At 34.1% G+C, this 22,692-nt stretch overlaps 2 protein-coding genes across 4 annotated transcripts in view; both read right to left on the bottom strand.

Annotated features, from left to right (window-relative positions):
• The window catches only part of LOC145314166 (uncharacterized), a 22,842-nt gene extending 8,119 nt beyond the window's left edge, over positions 1 to 14,723 (bottom strand). The window contains exons 1-12 of one of the 3 annotated variants that reach the window (XR_013877650.1): positions 14,316 to 14,723; positions 13,736 to 13,935; positions 12,785 to 13,200; positions 12,314 to 12,481; positions 11,590 to 12,039; positions 11,229 to 11,396; positions 10,679 to 10,964; positions 9,768 to 9,903; positions 8,878 to 9,002; positions 1,854 to 1,990; positions 1,047 to 1,220; positions 219 to 478 (exon numbers count right to left, since the gene is read on the bottom strand). Coding sequence is in view for 1 of the 3 variants with exons in the window: in XM_080153975.1 (XP_080010101.1) it covers positions 66 to 234 (169 nt within the window). In the remaining 2 variants the exon portion in view is untranslated. Of the gene's footprint in view, positions 1 to 65; positions 479 to 1,046; positions 1,221 to 1,853; positions 1,991 to 8,877; positions 9,003 to 9,767; positions 9,904 to 10,678; positions 10,965 to 11,228; positions 11,397 to 11,589; positions 12,040 to 12,313; positions 12,482 to 12,784; positions 13,201 to 13,735; positions 13,936 to 14,315 lie in introns of those variants that run through there. The other 2 variants (XR_013877651.1, XM_080153975.1) reach the window with 2 other exon arrangements.
• Positions 14,720 to 22,692, bottom strand: LOC145314165 (uncharacterized). The gene is made up of 13 exons (XM_080153974.1): positions 22,331 to 22,692; positions 21,824 to 22,026; positions 21,110 to 21,396; positions 20,538 to 20,702; positions 19,900 to 20,106; positions 19,499 to 19,660; positions 18,863 to 18,922; positions 18,361 to 18,478; positions 17,757 to 17,892; positions 16,223 to 16,356; positions 15,783 to 15,919; positions 15,321 to 15,494; positions 14,720 to 15,008 (listed from the first exon to the last, which is right to left on the bottom strand). The coding sequence occupies exons 1-13, from the start codon at positions 22,647 to 22,649 to the stop codon at positions 14,849 to 14,851; spliced, it is 2,262 nt and encodes a 753-aa protein (XP_080010100.1). The 5' UTR covers positions 22,650 to 22,692; the 3' UTR covers positions 14,720 to 14,848.

Below are 22,692 nucleotides of genomic sequence, written 5' to 3'. Positions count from 1 at the left end.
TATCAATATTGTTTGATTGTTACTGCTGTACTATTTTTTTCGTAACAGTTTAAAAATAAATTTACCTATGGTAAAAGTTTTTGGTTGGTTTTGACTGTCAAAAATAGAGTTACAAAATAAGATATATTCGCCAGGTTCCTTCACAAATTCTTCTGATTTCACGTCAGACATTTTAATTAATAATATTCTATGTTTAAATTTAGACTTTTCATTTGCAATCTGAAAAAATATCATAAACAATATAACATAACAACAGAAATAAACTCTTGAAAAAAACAAAAAATATCACAATTTTTAACAAGGTACATTGTATTTTATTCAGCAATCAGTTGAATCCTCCATTTTTCTTTCCATGAACTCCCTGTAGTGTTCGAAATGGTAAATTTTGATGTGTGATTCTAGCCCCATAGTGACCTTGTGGCAGTGTGGACACTCCTTGGAGAGGTCTTCTTTTATATGCATCTTGGAGATGTGGAGCCTGAAAATATCTGTTGTTCAATATCCAATAAGGTAAAAATATCCAGCAGCGAAGAACATATTATAATACTAAGAAAAGCCAACATACATATACAGATAATTGAAGTAAGCTATAGTTGATACAAAATGCACTTTGATCAGGGAAATCACAAGTAGTTACAGTGACCAATTTCATATTTAAGCCGCGGAAATTAACCTCCTGTACCGAAGGATCTCGCTAACCGCTGAACCGATCGGGTTCACCTTAACAGGGTAGTTTCTCATAGGTCCCGGGAAAGTTTATTACTATTTTGGGGGAGGGTACCACCACCCTCCTCCCAAGAGAAATCACCCATAGAAAAAATTACCCCCCCCCCAAAAAAAAAATTTCCCCTCCCCCACAAATTTTTTTTTCTTTCAAAATCTAAAATAATGAATTGGGTTATCAAAATCGACTCTCCCCTCCTCAAGTGCACCTAGAGGCCTCTAGGGGCGTAGCCGCTAGTAAAGTATATAGAAGCAAGGGAGAGATGAAGAGCGCAAAATAGTTAACAGTAGCGATAAGATAAAAAAATCATAAATTTTTTTACCTCAAATTGAATGCAGTATGTGTTTTGTAATCACAAAATTTACAGTGATGATCCTTTATTTTTAGGTGAACAAAATTGATGTGCTTCTCCAAGGAATATTTTGTTTTAAACTCTTTGTTACAATAGTTGCACTGATGCTTCTCTTCTGTACCTAGCAGTTTCTTTGAGCACCGTCTAAATCAAGAAAGTATAAATTAAAATGGATAGAGAATATCTAAATATTGTGAGAGATTCTCTTATATACTAATAAAATGTTTCTCCCAGCTGGCTGATTTAACGATAACCCCCCGCCCCCCCCCCCCCAACCCCTCTCATGACCATGGAAAAACATATTGTCAATATTATTGTGGACTATATTAGCATCAAATTGACGACAAAATTTCCTTTCCAAAAATCAGCGTATTCCGTATCCATTAAAATAAAGAGACTTGACGCTTATTAGGTCTAAGGTTTGATGGTACACGGACAATACATTAATTTGGTATCTTTGTTTAACAATTTTTGCCTTGCAACATTTAAACAAGTTAGGAGAAAATGTAAAAACAATAGGTATGCCTTTTTTAAAGAAATAGATTGATTGGTCTTTTGACACAACATATTTCATATTCTAATGTTTTGTCTTTAGTTTATATTATATTTAATTTTAGGAACTGTTTGTATAAGAATATTTAAATATCTGTATTTAGTATATGTTTATTTTAATTGTTGTGTGTTCACAAATAAATAAAAATCTAAATTATTTGCCTATCCTAAAACTCCAGTCTATTCGGGATAAATAGACAATCAGTTATGTATTGTTGAATTTACCTGAAATGAGCTCTTAGCTTTTTAGTCATTAATCCACAGTTGGGACATTCTTTCATCTCACAAAAATGTGTGCTCTTGTGTCATTTCAGCTTTTGTTTGGATTTAGCCACAAAATCACACAAATCACAGTGGATCTCCTTATAAGGTATAAAAAAAATTTAAAAAACACAAAGTCAATATTAAAAGCTTAAATAATAGAAAAAATTTAGTTTCTATAATTATTTTATCAGCAAATTAAAAATACAGAAAATTTCTATGGGGGTCGTAAAACTATTCTATGCAAGTGCTGTTTAACTCTTTATCAAAATTTATGAGTGGGAGATTAAATCAAAACTTGTCATGGACAGTTACAACGTAACTCAGTTTCAACATAACTCTACGTACTTTATGCAAATACTAGCGGCTACGCCCCTAGAGGCCTCTAGGGGTACTTGAGAAGAGGAGAGTGGAACTTGATAATCCAATTTCTTATTTTAGATTTTTAAAGAAAAAGTTAAAAAAAAATTTTTGGGGGGGCGGAAAAAATTTTTTTTTTTGGGGGGGGTGCCCCCCCCCCCCCTTAATTTTTGATTTTAGTTAAAAAAAAGTAAAAAAAAAAGGGGGATGTGGAAAATAACCATTTGGGCAGGGGGGGGGGTTTACTCGAGAACCCTTAAAGCTAGAGGGAGCTAATTTTGGATATAAGCTTCTATGGGGCCAAAGTTACTTTTAAAATTATCGTCGACCCCCCACCCCCCCCCCCCCCAAGTTTTTTTTTTTTGGGGGGGGGGCGGGTGGATTATACTATAGGATGTTTCTCATAAACGACTTGAGATAAATGGAGCAAACCTTGGGATACAGGTTTTGTAGGCCTATATTTGATTTTAGAATTATCGTTGACCACCCACCCACCCCAAAACCCCTAATTTGGGGGGGGGCGGGTGAATTACCGCAATTTACCGCATTTTTTTTATTGCATTTCTCGCCGAATTAGGCAATTTGGAATCATTTGAGACCATGTTATTTTTTTCCAAATTTTTTTGCCTTACAAGCAACCCTGCGGGGGATTCAGTCATTTTTTTCAAATTCTCTAAAAAAAATAACATGGTCTCAAATGATTCCAAATTGCCTAATTCGGCGAGAAATGCAATAAAATAAAATTTTTTTGGTGGCGGCTGTAAACGGCTGAGGGCGGCGGGAGCGGCACCCAAAATAAAAGTCAAACAAAATTGTAAGTAAAGAGGGGGGGGGGGGAAATGTGGTGACTCGTCACACGACATACCAGCAATTTTATTTTGGGTGCTACTCCCTTAGTTTTAGAGATAATTGGATGAAATCTTTTGGGCTGGGTCACTAATTACCCCAACTATTGGTATCTTTTAAAAAAAACGGCTGCAAGACCGCCGCTCCCGCCGCCCGCCGCCATTTACCGCCGCCACCAAAAAAAAATTTTTTATTGCATTTCTCGCCGAATTAGGCAATTTGGAATCATTTGAGACAATGTTATTTTTTAAAAAAATTTTTCGCCTTACAAGCGACCCTGCGGGGATTTAGTCATTTTTTTCAAATTCTCGAAAAAATAACATGGTCTCAAATGATTCCAAATTGCCTAATTCGGCGAGAAATGCAATAAAAATTTTTTTTTTGGTGGTGGCTGTAAACGGCGGCGGGTGGCGGGAGCGGCGGTCCCGCCGCCGTTTTTTTTAAAAGATACCAATAGTTGGGGTAATTAGTGTCCCAGCTCAAAAGATTTCATCCAATTATCTCTAAAACTAAGGAAGTAGCACCCAAAATAAAAGTCGAAAAAAAATTGTAAGTAAAGGGGGGGGGGGGGAAATGTGGTGACTCGTCACACGACATACCAGCAATTTTATTTTGGGTGCTACTCCCTTAGTTTTAGAGATAATTGGATGAAATCTTTTGGGCTGGGTCACTAATTACCCAAACTATTGGTATCATTAAAAAAAAAACGGCGGCGGGACCGCCGCTCCCGCCGCCCGTCGCCATTTACCGCCTCCACCAAAAAAATTTTTTTTTATTGCATTTCTCGCCGAATTAGGCAATTTGGAATCATTTGAGACCATGTTATTTTTTTCAAACATTTTTCGCCTTACAAGCAACCCTGCGGGGGATTTAGTCATTTTTTTCAAATTCTCGAAAAAAATAACATGGTCTCAAATGATTCCAAATTGCCTAATTCGGCGAGAAATGCAATAAAAAATTTTTTTTGCTGGCTGCGGTAAACGGCGGCGGGCGGCGGGAGCGGCGGTCTCGCCGCCGTTTTTTTTAAAAGATACCAAAAGTTGGGGTAATTAGTGACCCAGCCCAAAAGATTTCATCCAATTATCTCTAAAACTAAGGGAGTAGCACCCAAAATAAAAGTCGAAACAAAATTGTAAGTAAAGGGGGGGGGGGGGGGAAATGTGGTGACTCGTCACACGACATACCAACAATTTTATTTTGGGTGCTACTCCCTTAGTTTTAGAAATAATTGGATGAAATCTTTTGGGCTGGGTCACTAATTACCCCAACTATTGGTATCTTAAAAAAAAAAGCAAAAAAACGGCTCGCTCCCGCCGCCCGCCGCTGTTTACCGCCGCCACCAAAAAAAATTTTTTTATTGCATTTCTCGCCGAATTAGGCAATTTGGAATCATTTGAGACCATGTTATTTTTTTCAAAAATTTTTCGCCTTACAAGCAACCCTGCGGGGGCTTTAGTCATTTTTTTCAAATTCTCGAAAAAAATAACATGGTCTCAAATGATTCCTAATTGCCTAATTCGGCGAGAAATGCAATAAAAAAAAAAATTTTTGGTGGCGGCGGTAAACGGCGGCGGGCGGCGGTCCCGCCGCCGTTTTTTTTAAAGATACCAATAGTTGGGGTAATTAGGGACCCAGCCCAAAAGATTTCATCCAATTATCTCTAAAACTAAGGGAGTAGCACCCAAAATAAAAGTCGGAACAAAATTGTAAGTAAAGGGGGGGGGGGGGAAATGTGGTGACTCGTCACACGACATACCAGCAATTTTATTTTGGGTGCTACTCCATTAGCTTTAGAGATAATTGGATGAAATCTTTTGGGCTGGGTCACTAATTACCCCAACTATTGGTATCTTTTAGAAAAACGGCAGCGGGACTGCTGCTCCCGCCGCCGTTTAAAGCCGCCACCAAAAAAAAAATTTTTTATTGCATTTCTTGCTGAATTAGGCAATTTGGAATCATTTGAGACCATGTTATTTTTTTAAAAAATTTTTCGCCTTACAAGCAACCCTGCTGGGGATTTAGTCATTTTTTTTCAAATTCTCGAAAAAAATAACATGGTCTCAATTGATTCCAAATTGCCTAATTCGGCAAGAAATGCAATAAAAAATTTTTTTTTGGTGTTGGCTGTAAACGGCGGTCCTGCCGCCGTTTTTTTTTAAAAGATACCAATAGTTGGGGTAATTAATGACCCAGCCCAAAAGATTTCATCCTATTATCTCTAAAACTAAGGGAGTAGCACCCAAAATAAAAGTCAAACAAAATTGTAAGTAAAGGGGGGGGGGGGGGGAAATGTGGTGACTTGTCACACAACATACCAGCAAATTTATTTTGGGTGCTACTCCCTTAGTTTTAGAGATAATTGGATGAAATCTTTTGAGCTGGGTCACTAATTACCCTAACTATTGGTATCTTTAAAAAAAACGGCTGCGAGACCGCCGCTCCCGCCGCCCATCGCCATTTACCGCCTCCACCAAAAAAATTTTTTTTTATTGCATTCTCGCCGAATTAGGCAATTTGGAATCATTTGAGACCATGTTATTTTTTTCAAAAATTTTTCGCCTTACAAGCAACCCTGCGGGGGATTTAGTCATTTTTTTCAAATTCTCGAAAAAAATAACATGGTCTCAAATGATTCCAAATTGCCTAATTCGGCGAGAAATGCAATAAAAAAAATTTGTTGGTGGCAGCGGTAAACGGCGGCGGGAGCGGCGGTCCCGCCGCCGTTTTTTTTGTAAAGATACCAATAGTTGGGGTAATTAGTGACCCAGCCCAAAAGATTTCATCCAATTATCTCTAAAACTAAGGGAGTAGCACCCAAAATAAAAGTCGAAACAAAATTGTAAGTAAAGGGGGGGGGGGGGGGGGAAATGTGGTGACTAGTCACACGACATACCAGCAATTTTATTTTGGGTGCTACTCCCTTAGCTTTAGAGATAATTGGATGAAATCTTTTGGGCTGGGTCACTAATTACTTTTAAAAATTTGGAATCAATTGAGACCATGTTATTTTTTTCGAGAATTTGAAAAAAATGACTAAATCCCCAGCAGGGTTGCTTGTAAGGCGAAAAATTTTTTAAAACAATAACATGGTCTCAAATGATTCCAAATTGCCTAATTCAGCAAGAAATGCAATAAAAAAATTTTTTTTTGGTGGCGGCTTTAAACGGCGGCGGGAGCAGCAGTCCCGCTGCCGTTTTTCTAAAAGATACCAATAGTTGGGGTAATTAGTGACCCAGCCCAAAAGATTTCATCCAATTATCTCTAAAGCTAAGGGAGTAGCACCCAAAATAAAATTGCTGGTATGTCGTGTGACGAGTCACCACATTTCCCCCCCCCCCTTTACTTACAATTTTGTTTCGACTTTTATTTTGGGTGCTACTCCCTTAGTTTTAGAGATAATTGGATGAAATCTTTTGGGCTGGGTCACTAATTACCCCAACTTTTGGTATCTTTTAAAAAAAACGGCGGCGAGACCGCCGCTCCCGCCGCCCGCCGCCGTTTACCGCAGCCAGCAAAAAATTTTTTTTTTATTGCATTTCTCGCCGAATTAGGCAATTAGGAATCATTTGAGACCATGTTATTTTTTTCGAGAATTTGAAAAAAATGACTAAAGCCCCCGCAGGGTTGCTTGTAAGGCGAAAAATTTTTTTAAAAAATAACATTGTCTCAAATGATTCCAAATTGCCTAATTCGGCGAGAAATGCAATAAAAAATTTTTTTTTGGTGGCGGCGGTAAATGGCGGCGGGCGGCGGGAGCGGCGGTCTTGCAGCCGTTTTTTTTAAAAGATACCAATAGTTGGGGTAATTAGTGACCCAGCCCAAAAGATTTCATCCAATTATCTCTAAAACTAAGGGAGTAGCACCCAAAATAAAATTGCTGGTATGTCGTGTGACGAGTCACCACATTTCCCCCCCCCCCCTCTTTACTTACAATTTTGTTTGACTTTTATTTTGGGTGCCGCTCCCGCCGCCCGCAGCCGTTTACAGCCGCCACCAAAAAAATTTTATTTTATTGCATTTCTCGCCGAATTAGGCAATTTGGAATCATTTGAGACCATGTTATTTTTTTTAGAGAATTTGAAAAAAATGACTGAATCCCCCGCAGGGTTGCTTGTAAGGCAAAAAAATTGGAAAAAAATAACATGGTCTCAAATGATTCCAAATTGCCTAATTCGGCGAGAAATGCAATAAAAAAATTTTTGGTGGCGGCGGTAAATTGCGGCGGGCGGCGGGAGCGGCGGTCTCGCAGCCGTTTTTTTTAAAGATACCAATAGTTGGGGTAATTAGTGACTAATCATTTCCTCCTTTATTAGATCCATACGACTTTCCAAAACATTGTACAACTCCTCATTGGCGGCAAAAGACATTTTAGCTCTTTACTAGTGAACCGTTTATATCTAACTCTCTATTTAGCAACTGAAACCAGTTTCCCAAAACTAGGTGTGGCAAACAAACAGTCAACCACCACGGGCAAACTCAGCTTAACCAACCAACCATATAATTAATCTTCTAAAAACCACTTTCAGTTACAGAGAAAAAAGGACAAATAAGTAATCTGAGCAGAAGCGATAACAGCCGGAGATAAAGATTTAATATCTTAACAATCTAATAAAATATAAATGTAATGAATTAAATATTGCCGTTATAACATGAATATTTAGGATATTTCATTGGGCGCATGAACGGATTTCCCCGCAGTCATTCACAAGCGAGGAACGGATCAAGGTCGCTGCTGAAGGAGACTAGCCTAAGGCAGCACCTCGCCCCCAAGAGGTATTTTTCCAGGTAATTAGTGACCCAGCCCAAAAGATTTCATCCAATTATCTCTAAAACTAAGGGAGTAGCACCCAAAATAAAATTGCTGCAAGTCGTTTATGAAAAACACCCTATAGTATAAGCCACCCGCCCCCCCCCCCAAAAAAAAAATAGGGGTTTGGGGGTGAGTGGGTGGTCAACAATAATTATAAAATCAAATATAGGCCTACAAAACTTGTATCCTAAGGTTTGCTCCATTTATCTCAAGTCGTTTATGAGAAACACCCTATAGTATAATTCACCCGCCCCCCCCCCCCCCAAATTAGGGGTTTTGGGGTGGGTGGGTGGTCAACGATAATTCTAAAATCAAATATTGGCCTACAAAACTTGTATCCTAAGGTTTGCTCCATTTATCTCAAGTCGTTTATGAGAAACACCCTATAGTATAATTCACCCGCCCCCCCCCCCCCCAAATTAGGGGTTTTGGGGTGGGTGGGTGGTCAACGATAATTCTAAAATCAAATATAGGCCTACAAAACCTGTATCCCAAGGTTTGCTCCATTTATCTCAAGTCGTTTATGAGAAACATCCTATAGTATAATCCACCCGCCCCCCCCCCCCCCCAAAAAAAAAAACTTGGGGGGGGGGGGGGTGGGGGGTCGACGATAATTTTAAAAGTAACTTTGGCCCCATAGAAGCTTATATCCAAAATTAGCTCCCTCTAGCTTTAAGGGTTCTCGAGTAAACCCCCCCCCCCTGCCCAAATGGTTATTTTCCACATCCCCCTTTCTTTTGGGGGGGGAGATTTTTCATTTTTGGGGGGGTTGGGTGTCCCATCCCCCCAAGAAAATAGTTATAAACCTTCCTGGGACCTATGAGAAGCTACCCTGTTAAGGAGAACCCGATCGGTTCAGTGGTTAGCGAGATCCTTCGGTACAAACACACAGTCACACAAACATCCTGTTACTTTATTAATAGAATGTTCTATTACTAGAGTAGTTGGGGCAATAATAAAGAGAATTCTTACTTCATTGCCATGCACATTTTCAACGTGGCTCTGAAGGTTATACTTGTGCATTTGAACTCCACATTCTTCACAAGACACTCTTTCCCTTACTTCCTTCTGTGGCTTGCGCATTTTTTCATCTTCTTCTATTATATTAAAGTTAAAATAGCAAAATATCAAAGAAAAGGAGATAATATATACCTAATGACTTCAGGAAGAGCAAAAAAAGGGGGGAGGCGGAAGTGACACTTTTTGAAAACAAAACTAAAATTCAAACGAACTCAACTAATTAAAGAGTTACAGCTCTGAGATTTGGCATGACAGTTGCTTTAAAGAGGTACAATATATCACTGTAAAGACACGGCGGCGAAGCCACCGCTCCCGCCAAAAACAGCCGTTTTCCGCCAAATTTTTTTTTGCATTTTCTCGCCAAATTAGACTATTTTTTCATAAATATTTCCCTTAGATTTTCAGTTTCATATTTCAAACATGTCAGTGTCAAGTGAAAATATGAGAGAAATTTTTATGAAAAAAAGTTTATCTCAGATTAAAAATTTTTAAATTTGGCGTAGAAAGGCAAAAAAATTTCGGCGAGAAACGGAGTTTTTCTTCACAGTTCCATATTGTACCTCTTTAAAGCAACTGCCATGCCAAATCTCAGAGCTATAACTCTTTATTTAGTTAAGTTCCTTTGATTTTTAGTTTTGGTTTCAAAAAAGTGTTACTTCCGCCTCCCCCCTTTCTAACTCTTCTTTCTAATTATTGTTTTTTTAATAATTAAAAGACAAAGAGAGAGAAAAATGGCGGAACAATATACAATCCTTTCTTCCACCCAATATTTTAAAACATAATAAGGGAGAAGGGCGAAGGTAGTTCTATCCCTGGAAAAAAATAACTATAATAAAGCTAACCTGGATGAGCATTTCTTATGTGCTGCTTTAAAGCTCTTTTACCAAAGAATGAATGACCACATGTTTTACACGGAATTAATTCGTGAATAGAAGAATGGTTCTTGTAATCACTGTAGGTCTTAGATACGTGGCCACACTTAAATTAAAATACAATTAAGATGAATAGATTGGTCACCTTAATTTAAAATTTATAAATATTTTTGCAGTAGGTATGGCTTTGTCATCGATTAATTAATAACCGTGTGACGTTTTACGGTGAATAATCAACAAATATCAAAGTAATTTTAAACTTGTAGGTATTTCTATTCTAGGGTCTTAATATCAACTAAACATAATTCTTTTACAAAATAATAACATCATAATTTTATTAACACTTGTTATAAAAGAAAGAATGGAAATCCTAGTTTATTTTTACTAATTCTGGTGCAATCTTGTACATAAATATTGATTTTTTATTTGTAATTTTGCTCCTAATAAAAGTAATTTCTATTTTTTTATATCTAAAAAATTTCAATTAAGGTAACAAGTATTTAAAGGCTGTTACAACCGCTGGATTAAACCGGTCCTCAGCCATACTTAAAAATCATGTATAGTTTCGTACTACAGACAATTTTCCGCGAATATTTTAAAATATAATCATCAAATTAAAACATCTTTTGTAAGCCCGGGCCTTTGGCCTCTCGGGGATAACAAAACTGGTTTTAATCTTTTAATATCCCCCGAAAGCTATTAGCTATCTATAATACGATGTGATAAACAACTATTCTAGACCCTGCCGGAAGTTAAAACATTGTGCGTGCCTTAACCCTATAGGGCACAAGTCCTCAGATCATTACTTAACCTAACCTCACCGTAAATTTACATCAGAAGTTGAATTGTTATAACATTTTCTGAAATTATTACGATATTACCTCTGTACAAAGCTTGTAATCTTGGTGCACTTCTATTGCATGTCGTTCACGTTTTGACAATTTTGATTCTGCGAAGTCACAGCCGTCATGGGGACATTTATATAGAGGATTCAAATTTGCTGGGTTAATTTTTTTAACCTTATTGACTAGAGTTGAATCTTTGGGATTATCATTGCATTTCGTGGACTCTTCTTTACTTTGAACATCATTATTTTTAGGTTTTGTATAACTTCTACCAATAATTGGAGTAAAATCTTCATCTGGGTGATTGTTTTTTATGTGTTGTCTAAAATATAAATATCAAAATAATTTTTAATTTAATAATTGTAAAATAAACTTATTTTCACCTCGTATTATTAACAGCGCAGCGTTAAAGGGTTAAAGTTGTGTTTCAATTCTTAAAGTTTCCATTTTGTCACACTCTATTGTAATTGGAATAAAACATCTTATTTCTAACCTACTTACTATAAACCATGCCATATGGATATTTAAAAAAATGTATGTTGCGGTAATACTAATGTTAAATTGAAAAGAATTATAAAATACCCACTTTAAATTGGAGTATTGATAGGTTTTGTAATCACAAAATTTGCAATGATGATCCAGGACTTTTTCGTGAATACTTTTGATGTGTCGTCTAAGCAGATGTTTGTACGCTAACACTTTTGGGCAATGTGGACAAGGGCTTGCCTCTTTTTTAATAATTCTAATTCTCTTTCTAAAAGGAAATAAAATTTTGTATTGGATTTTAGAATAGGTACTTGGTTCAGCTATGTCCTTGTTCAACTCATGACATTTTAGTAAATAATGAAGATAGCTAGAGCACCTTAGTTGTAAATTTTCGCTGCTACTGTAAATTATATCATTCCGCCTTTCTCTTATATTTCTAATAAATTCTTTGAAAAACTTACTTTTTTACTTTACCATTATTGTCTTGCTTAGTAAGATTCTGAGCTTTGGCACCATTTTCTACTATTGCATTAGTATCACCATCAAGTTGACTATTTTCAGAAGAAGTAATTTGTGGTTGTGTTTCTTTGGACTTTTCCAACATGAAATGCATATTGGAATCATGGCTTGAAAGATTTTCTTCATTTGGAACATTATCAAATGAAGTAATATAGGCAGATTCATTTAATTTAACTTGAACATCTGAAAAATCCTCGAGTGTGACTTCTAGAGAATTATTTATAAATTCACTGTCATTAAAATCATCGTCAATTTTTTCTTCTAAGTCATCATTCTGTACAGTTGCTTCAGAATTAAGATGATTCAAATCTTCTTTTGTTTTATTTTGATTGATTCTAATAAATTCAATTTCATCTATATTTACGTAACTATGCACTCCTTTAATGTGTTGCCTGAAACAAAAGAAGCCTGTGTTAATATTTATGATTATATATTCAAGGTACAAAGGGGCCTAGAAAACAATACAAAAAGCAATATTGTGATACTTCCTAGATTCAAGTTTAAAAATTGATTTAACAGTATTCACATATTAAATTTTTTTTAAAATTGATGACCTTTCTGATATTTCCACTAGAATGTTTTGAAGTACCCTCCTTACTTTTTTACAATATATTTTCAATAATGATCCCTATTCATATTTTTTCAAAATAAAAATGTAAAACTTACTTTAAATTACATTTTCTATATGTTTCATATTTACAAAAATTACATCGAAACTCCTTTATCTTGTGATGTACAGCTTTTATGTGTCTATTCAATTGATGTCTGAAAGCTAAAACAACATCACACAAAGGACATGGTGTTGCTATTGGTTTCTTCTTCGGCCATTTCTTTCTAAACAGTAATATCAACATTCAATTATATCCTAAAATTGGATCTCAACTAATTAAAAATGCGCCCCCCCCCCCCAATCCTTTCAATCTACTCCCCAAATTTACAGTAGGTACAATTTCCCCCAATAATTTTATTATACTAATTAGGTTTTTTAACATCTTGTCCCTGTCTGTCCCGGGCCCTATATTAATTAACAAGTAATGCATCTAAGATTAGACTATTTACCTGATTACAAAAGTCCAATATATCCAATGGTTAATGAAAACATTGACAATATTAGGTATGGTCTTTTAAAAAACTTACTTTGGTTTTTGATTGTCGTTTTTCATTTCATCATGTTCTTCATCATCAAACTCTGTTTGGTTATCAGGATCAAGATCTTGATCAAGAGAATACATTTCATCATCCTCTAGCTCTGTCTCATCCTCTAACTTGATGTTATTTTCATTGACTCCATTTTGAGTAATGTTTGATAAATTTTCAGCATCATGGCTAATTGTTACCTGGGTATCAATGTTTAAGAAAACGTTGTCTTTGTCATCATCGCAATCTGAATCCATAGCAGAAATATCATTCTTATGTTCAGTTTCAAATATGTTTTTATCATTATTGATTGGACTTCTCTTTGATCTTGTTAGGTTTGTTAATTCATTCAGATATTGTTCTCTTACTTTGTCATCTGACCAGGCTAGATTTTGATTAAGAACAAAAAGCTCCACCTAATAATAGTTTTAATTTAAAAGAACATATATAAATGGAATTTTTATCAATAGTAATCCAATTATAGTTTAACAAGTAATATGTCCATTGTCCATAAGTAGCATAGAAACAAAAACAAATACACAAAATATTTTATAAAAAATACAGCAAATAGTATAACAGTTTAAGTTAATTAGAACAGAGAACTGAGGTGAATTCTTAAAAAAACTTTTGCCCCACTAAAATTTTAGTGAGGCAAAATTATCCCCCCTAAATTTTTAGTTAGCCTCACTGATTTTAGTGGGACAAAAGTTTAAGAATTCACCTCTATAATACAAAAATAATATTGATAATCTTATCCAATCTATAAAAATTGAAAAAGAAACAGTCATGACTGTGTTTATATTTGTGTTTTAATATAGTGGTGTGTATCACTGTATCAGTACATGCTGGAATGTATTATAATAGGCAAGAAGTAGGTACTCTAAACCGAGACACACATAGACATATATTTTAGTTATTGTGTAGGTGCTCTATTCAAATATTTCTGCATACCTTATGGAAAATATCAATAACAGAGTAACTCTCAGATTCTCCAACAATAAGTTGGAGTAAGAATGCCGCGTAACTTATTTTAGTTCTAAATTCTGAATGGTTTGGCGCCAAATATCTGATTATCTCAGAGAGCAGAGCAACAACAAACATTTCATTGCTTGGATTAGTTCTCTTTTGCAGTGTAATAAATGGCAAATAATCTAACAATTAGAAAATAACATTAACATTTTTAATTTGATCAAACGAAATTAAATCAATTTGTAACAAAAAAGGTTATAGCAGTTGCATAAAAAAAAATATTTTAAAACACAAATTTCTAAAGACTAACTCTTATAGCAGCTCCAGCGAATAACATTTTGAGACAGAAGAACTGGCGGATGGAAAGAGTATGTTGATATTTTTTATTTGCAATTTCTTTTCCATCATTATAAATATATATGAATTAGGGATAAAAACAATACTGGTCAGTGGAATCCTTACAAAAAATCAAAATTTCGTAACAGCCAAAAACCGCATTTTATAACTGCACGAACTGACAAAGTGATTCATGGAAGAGCGCTTCACTTCTAAAAAATATTACCTAATGTAAAAATGTCATCTAAATCAGTCTTGTTGTTGACAGCATCCCAAAATAGTTTAAACTCATAATCTAATGAACTAACATTATTTTTGTCGTTATCATTATCAACTGTATCATCAGATGTTTCTTTTTTGATTTGGTCTGGAGTTAACTTACAAATATTGATCTTTAACTCTTTTACTTTGACATCAGACATTTTGTAGTTTTATTTCTTTTTTTATGCTTTAGTTTTTTATATCAATTAAGCTTTACATTTTTTTTGACGATTCATTTGTGGGACTGTTATAAAATCGGAAGCTTCATAGCTAAACAACAAATCTTCTACTGGTAGTCATTAGAAAAAGTTAAATCGTTATTTTCTAGCTCAAAAGTCTGTTGAAAATATCTTTTTATCTCATTTTAAGTCTGAAAAAGATACATATAAATAATACAGTAGGTATAACAAGAGTTTTAAAATCCATATCTGTACAGATTTTATATACAAAAAAATAACATCACAACATTTTCAGTATAGTAAGGTACAGAGATTGATTTTAACTATCAAATGTATCTTCCACTTTACTTTCCATGAAATCTTTATAGTGCTCAAAATGGAAAATTTTGATGTGTGACTCTAGCCCCATGGTAATTTTGGCGCAGTGAGGACATTCTCTAGCAAGGTTTTCCTTTGTGTGCATCTTGGCAATATGAACTCTGAAACATTTAATTATAAGTATTATAATAAATAAGAATCTCAGGTAAACAAATGTTGAAGAACACATTGGAAAGCCTGTAAAAGTGACTTTTGTATTAAACACTAAACAGTAAAAATGCTTGTAAGATGAACTGTACATTAATGTAACAAAAAAAGATTAAAAGAGCATGGAATATTACAAAAATTAGCAACATTCAATTTATCCTGTTAACCAAAAATTGCAAAATTTGGTAAAAAGGAGCAGTTAGGATTTTGTTATGTCTTTGATACCTTTGCAATGGTAAGAAAAAGTGTGAATTAAATTAAAATACCTGAGGTTAAATTTAGTATATGTTTTGTAACTACAAAAATTGCAGTGATGATCCAAAATTTTGTAGTGAATGGCCTTAACGTGTTTCTCCAGAGTATGCTTATCTGAAAACTCTTTGTTGCATATATCACATGGAATCTTTTCTTGTTCTCCTAAAGATTTCTTTGTGCACTCTCTGAAATAAAAGAACAATTTATACATAACAAGAATGAAGAAAGGCATAGGTAATGCGTATTTAGAAAAGAACATACAATATAAAAGCTAACTATACAAGTGACTAGTGAACATATTTTTTTTCAATATTCTTATAATAAAGTATCAGGATGTCTGTCTGTATGTTTATACCGTTGGATCTCGCTAACCGCTGAACCGATATAGTTCTCCTTGACAGGGAACATTTGAAGAGGCCTCTAGGAGCGTAGTCGCTAGTATTTTAGTAAAAAGGTAATGTATTTTTTCTTACCTGAAATGAGCTTTAAGTTTTTTCGTCATTTTGCCGCAATTTGGACATTCTTTGAAGTCACTGAAGTGGTTATCAGTGTGCCATTTCATCTTCTGCTTCGAGTTTGCAACATAATCACACAAATCGCATTTAATTTCCTGAAATACAATAACATTTGCGTTTTATCAATGTTTAAAAGGGTGTTTTACCTCGCTTTCCCCAAAAAGGAAAGCGCCAAAACTCAATTCACAAAGTTGTACAGGCAGATACAATCATACAAGTGATTTTACAAAAAGAATTGGATTGATAACTAAAAACAAGCCCGTACATCCAGTGCAAATTTTATACTAAAATTTTCAACGGTTTAATAGGTTATTTAAATTCAAAGATTAAAAAGTCTATACAACAATTTTTTTTATTTAAAGACAAAATGATTTTTAATTGAAAATACAAATTCTTACTTCTGTGCCATGAACATTTTCCACATGAGCCTGAAGATTGTGCTTCTTCATCTGTACTCCGCACTCTTCACATGCAACCTTCTCTTCAACTACTTGCTTCTTAACCTTCTTTGCAAGTATCTTCTCATTCTCATCTAAAGAATAAAATATTTTTAACAACAACTTTTGTTAAATTTAGAATTGAAGTCTTTTAAACTGAAAATAAAGTCACATTTAATGTAAGTTTAACAATAGCAAAGCATTTGATTCATAATTGTCAAAGAAATCATACATAAGAGTGTTATGTCCATTTAAGACCTTTTATATGCTATAAAAATAAAAGGGGGGGGGGGAAATGTGGTGACTCGTTTCACGACAAACCAGCAATTTTATTTTGGGTGCTACTCCCTTAGTTTTAGAGATAATTGGATGAAATCTTTTGGGCTGGGTCACTAATTACCCCAACTATTGGTATCTTTAAAAAAAAACGGCGGCGGGACCGCCGCTCCCGCCGCCACCAAAAAAAAATTTTTATTGCATTTCTCGCCGAATTAGGCAATTTGGAATCATTTGAGACCATGTTATTTTTTTCAAAAATTTTTCCCCTTACAAGCAACCCTTTGGGGGGACTTAGTCATTTTTTTCAAATTCTCGTTTATGAAGGTATATCTTAAATACAGTATGCTACTCCCTTAGTTTAAGAGATATTTGGATGAAAACTTTTTGATTGTGTCACTAATTACCCCAAGTTTTGGTAACTTTTAAAAAAAAACAGCGGCGGGACCGCCGCTCCCGCCGGCCGCCGCCGTTTTCCGCCGCCACCAAAAAAATTTTTTATTGCATTTCTCGCTGAATTAGGCAATTTTGAATCATATGAGACCATGTTATTTTTTCAAATTTTTTTTTGGGCGGTGGCGGAAAACGGCGGCGGCGGATGGCGGGAGCAAGGTTGCTTGTAAGGGGAAATTTTTGAAAAAAATAACTTGGTCTCATATTATTCCACAATCAAAAAGATTTCATCCAATTATCTCTAAAACTAAAGGAATAGCACCCAAAATAAAATTGCTGGTATGTCGTGTGACGAGTCACCTTCATAAACGAGAATTTGAAAAAGCAGGGGTGCTTGTAAGGGGAAAATTTTTTGAAAAAAATAACATGGTCTCAAATGATTCCAAATTGCCTAATTCGGCGAGAAATGCAATAAAAAAATTTTTTTTGGTGGCGGCGGAAAACGGCGGCGGGCGGCGGGAGCGGCGGTCCCGCCGCCGTTTTTTTTTAAAGATACCAATAGTAGGGTAATTAGTGACCCAGCCCAAAAGATTTCATCCAATTATCTCTAAAACTAAGGGAGTAGCACCCAAAATAAAATTGCTGGTATGTCGTGTGACGAGTCACCACATTCCCCCCCCCCCCTTTATTAATACTGTAATTACCAAGCGAATTAAACATATATCATAAAGCGAAAAATAATTTGATTTTTAAGAAATTAAACTTTATACCTATAAACATCTCTAATTAATTTTTCTGATCTTTTTAGAGAATAAAGAAAAATGACCTGGATGTGCATTTCTGATGTGCTGCAAGAGACTCCTTTTACCCATGAAAGTGCCGCCACAAGAGTTGCATGGTATTATCTCGTGAATGGAAGAATGTTTCTTGTAATCACTGTACGTCTTGGATACATGACCGCACTAGAGAAAGGACAGGGGCTTATCAATAAAGTTTTTGGATGTTTTGAATACTGTGAATTTTACGCTATCAAGGAACGAAGGAATTTTGGAAATTCTATAAAACGAATATCAAATTATAAATCATCAAAATCAACAATCCGGGATGTTTATAAATGATGTCTTTAAATTCTTTGATTTGTGGTATTACTACAATCCCCCCCCCCCCCCTCTTTAAAATTCAATCTTTGCATATCATATTCATCATCAATGAATGTAGCATAGTTATTAGGTATCAATATCATTTTTAAAAATATCATAAAAATTATCTTTTTATAGAATGCTACAAGCCTAGATTCTGCTATTGAATTAAGTATTAAATACAGCCCATGTCAAAATAATTCTTTGTGCCTCTATGATTGTATCTCACAAGAGAAGAACACAATAGTTAACAAAACAAAAACACTATTTTTGAAATAATATAAAACTTACATCGGTGCAAAGCTTATATTCATTGTGAACTTCAATAGCATGTCTCTCACGTTTAGATATTTCAAATGCTCTAAAGTCACAGTGAGGGCAATCAAAGGCTGGGTTATATCTTGAGTTCCTAGTTAAAGAAAAATACATTAGCTTGAAAAACAGCTCCTATAGCCTTTATGTATAGGCAGGCAAACTTAAAATTAAAATCTAATAGTAGAATCTCATTTAAAATAAAAGAAAAAGATATAAAAAAAGCCAGGAAAAATAGACTAACTCATTTTAAAAAAGCATTGATGAACGAACAGCCAAAAGGACAGACGTATTATTTAAAAATAATTATACCATTCATACTATACAAATGAATTTAGATACCTTTGTAATTTTTATTTGTTAGAAAAGGAAAACAATAGACGTATTATAAAGGCGTATAAGAAATAGATAACATATAAAAATGAAACAGTTTATGCTTTGTATCGCATTGATGTGATTAATAAAATTAAAGAAATCTTACCTCGGTCTTGGCCTCTTTTCACTGGGTTCACCATTTGGATGGTTCTTCTGTTTATGAAACCTTAAAATAGTTAAATTTCAGAATTTTACACTAAAACATCAAAAAACCTCCCTTTTCAGTATTTCTTTCTAAATAAATAAAAAACTAATTTAGGGTTGGCGATCCGAATCCGGAATCCGATATTCGCAATCCGTCAAATTTTTAGACCTATTTTGGACCCAGAATCCGAATCCGCAATTCAAACTCCGGATTCGGATTGTAAATTTTTATGACTTTTGTAGCACTAAACATTTTTATTTAAAATGTGGCGGACAAAATCCAAAAAAGTATTTTATTTTTCTTAAGTCAAATGGTGGATATCATTCAAAAGTTTTTTTGTATTATATTTTCTCATGCTTATTTTAGGTAGGGTTAGGTTAAGTAAGGGTTAGAAAATGGCCGCTGCAATCCACGGATTAATCCGCTTTATTTTTTGGTGGATATTTGTAAGAATCCAAATCAGACCCAAAATTTCGGCGGATTGCCGAACCTAAAAACTATAAAACTACGCAAATAAAACATGCTTTTTTGAGCATAAAAAAATGTATAAGATAAATTGGCATGACGCAGCCTTTTTTTGTAAAAACAAAGTCTGACCTCAAATTGGAAGCATGGTAGGTTTTATATTCACAGACATCACAGTGGTAGTTCATCACTTTCTCATGAATATTCTTCACGTGTTTGGACATATCATGCTTGTAGGCAAATACTTTGTTACAGATTGGACATGGAGTTTTCTGCTTCTTCGGCCAGGTGTTTCTGAAATAACAATCAAATTATACTTACGCACTAACACAGTGCTTAACTTACTTCAACTTTTCCATGTAAGGCCCAGGCAGGCGCTTACAAACCACAACCGAAGCTGCAATAAAAGACAGCTGTTTGAAAGCAGTCGCAGCTGTTTAAAATCTAACAATCTTCAGCAACTGTCTATACAATTTTATCAACACAAATTATGAATTAAATGTCAGTTATAAAAGTTAAATTTAATGACTTACTTTTTAAGTTTCTTTTCTTTCTTTTCTTTTTCTTGCTTGACAGAATATTCAGAACTATTGTTTGAATCATCCATACTTTGAAGAACTTTATCAGAATCATCCAACGATTCTTGTTTAAGATTATCAGAATTTAAGTTAGTTTCTTGGTCTAATTTTGTGAAGGCAGTTGGTAAGTCTTCATTTGGGTGATTTTTTATTAAGTGACTCCTAAAATATTTTTTAAAAATATAAATACATTTTTGGACAGCTTGATTTTAGTTAGCCGCGCAAAAACAAAAAAAATCCAAGGAAAATAGAAAGTGGGCATTAGGTTGATATTTTCTGTACTACATTCATCCCTGTCGTTCTTAAAATTGAAATTATTAATTATTTAACAAATTCAATAAATATTTTAAAAACTAATCAAAAAAAGTGACCTTCGATAGATATTTTTTTAATACTACGCGCTTCACCTCTAGCCATTCTGGAAGGGCGTAGAAGGTCAGATAAATAGCGTAAAATAGCCCCAAGACATTTATGCAGCCTCTTTGGAGAGTACTTCTTCATCAGGCAATACATTTCAGAGATATCTAGCTTCAGACCTAACTAAGAAAACCTTACTACTTTATATTTAGAAAATTGAAAGTAAGATTTCTTACCTTAAATCATCACTAAGATATGTTTTGAATTGACAAAAGGTACATTGAAAGTTTGTGGCTGTTTTATGAACATTTCTTATGTGTCTCAACAGATGATGTCTGTATGCAATAACTTTATGGCAGATAGGGCAGGGGGTCTCTTGTCGAGTGCTACTTCCCTTTTTACTAAAAAAATAATGGATTATCATCATAAATAGTGTGAAAACTTAGTCTAAAGCTGTAGAACTGAACTAAAAAAAGAAAGATAAAAATAACACAAAAGAAAAGAAAAATTCTTTTGTATTAGGTATATCTTACACTAAACGTATGCTAAAAGATTTCTTTCTTCAGACATCAGCAAGAGACTTTCCAAAAAAGGATTAAAATTGTTATATTATAGATATAACTGTGAAATAAATGAAAATAGATTCTTTATGATATAAGAAAAAATTTAAAACTAAAATTTGTTCAAGAAGGTATTTTTTATCTAAAGAAATATTATCTTAAATTCAATTTCTTTGTGATTCTATCAAAAGTGCTTGGTAAAGTTAAACATTCTTAAATTATTAAATCATAATCTTAATAAGACATACCTTTTTTTAGTAGTTGGACTATCATTAATAAAACTACCATCTAAATCTTCAGTTTTATATATTGTACTTCCATCCTCATTGTAGGATAGTTCCGGATGTAATAACTCTTCCTCGGGGAAATACAATTCATCAACTTCACTTTTCACATTAATATCATAAAAATCATCTTCTTCTTTATCAATCTCCTTTTTTCGTGTCTTAGTTGATTCTTTTAATTTAATGAAAAAATGTTCTTGTACTTTATCGTCTGACCAAGATATGTTTTGTTCATCCACAAAAAGCTCCACCTAAAGATTGAAAATAAATGGAACTTTATACATATGAATATTTATTTAGGTATATATATTTTGACCAGAATTTTCTACTGTAGATAATGTTTGATCCTTTCAAAAATAGGGTTAATCTAAGACTTTTTAATTTTGTATACCTACTTATAGAACAAATGAAAAAAGACATCTTTAATGTTATATAATAAAAGAGGTACTTTTCTCTGAGAGTATTAATAACTGGATGAAATTTTGTTTTCTAGAAATATGTATTATTCGGATCTTACAGCATATTTTAATGTTCTCTAATGAAGTTAAATATCCACCCCCTCCCCTTATAATGCATTAACGAACTGCCTAATACGGGAGTTCCATGTTAACAAAATAATTTTTTCCCCTGTCATAAAATCCAATATTATTTGTCAAACCACATAAGAAAATATCTTACCTTATGAAAAATATCAAAAATGGGATAAGACTCAGAATCATCACCAACCATTAATTGAAATAAGAATGCCGCGTAGCTTATTTTGGCGCGAAATTCCGTATGGTTTGGCACCAGGTACCGCATTATTTCAGTGAGAAGGGCAACTACAAACATCTCGTTGGTGGGATTAGTTTTCTTTTGCAGTGTAATATATGGCAAATGATCTAAATAATATAACAAAATTAAAGACGAAAAACGGGTTCATGTAAAATGACATATAAAAATTATCATCTAATTACAGAAATATGACAACATTTGTGAAAAGTCGTCATTATAGATTATTTCTAACAATTTAATATTCTTAACATAAGTAATCTAGTTCTCTACAATTAAAGTCGGACAAAGTTAATAAAAAGTTGCTTATTGAACAGGAGATTCTTTACAAGAAATTTTAGGCATAAATTTCAATTGGCAGCCGAGAAAATCTCGTTTCCCCCACACCGTAAGAGTTGATGCGAAAAAAATTACCTAAAGTAAAAATTTCTTCAGATCCACAACTATTAACTGATTCACAAAATTGTTTAAATTCAAACTGTATTGTATCTTCAGATTCTGTGTTATTTTTATTATTTACTTCTTTTGCAAGTTTATCTAAAGTTTCTGATTCCATTTCATCTTCAGAAACTTCATCAGCAGTGATTTCTTTGTTTAATTCCACTTTGAGATTGTCACTGGAAGAACCTTCATTTATTTCCTCTTTTAGAAAGTCACCAGAAGTCCCTTGCCTTAAATTCTTTGCTGATAAGTTACCAACATTGTCTTTAATATCCATTTCATTTTCTGACATTTTAATAGTTTTACTAAGTAATGTGTTATCCGCCCTATTGTTA

Source organism: Acartia tonsa, chromosome 3 (assembly GCF_053477335.1).
Source record: "Acartia tonsa isolate MP-2025a chromosome 3, ASM5347733v1, whole genome shotgun sequence".
NCBI lineage: Eukaryota > Metazoa > Arthropoda > Copepoda > Calanoida > Acartiidae > Acartia > Acartia tonsa.
Note: the sequence above shows the minus strand (reverse complement) of the source record. Positions and strands in the feature narration are given on the sequence as shown.

What these genes read in the sequence shown, in the direction of transcription:
- LOC145314165 (XM_080153974.1), bottom strand. Translation starts at nt 22,649, where the DNA reads ATGTCAGAAAATGAAATGGATATTAAAGACAATGTTGGTAACTTATCA. An exon ending in TATCTTAGTGATGATTTAAG is followed by an intron (nt 20,107 to 20,537) that starts GTAAGAAATCTT and finishes AAAATATTTTAG; the next exon opens with GAGTCACTTAATAAAAAATC. An exon ending in CATCAGAAATGCACATCCAG is followed by an intron (nt 16,357 to 17,756) that starts GTCATTTTTCTT and finishes TTTATTCTTTAG; the next exon opens with ATGAGAATGAGAAGATACTT.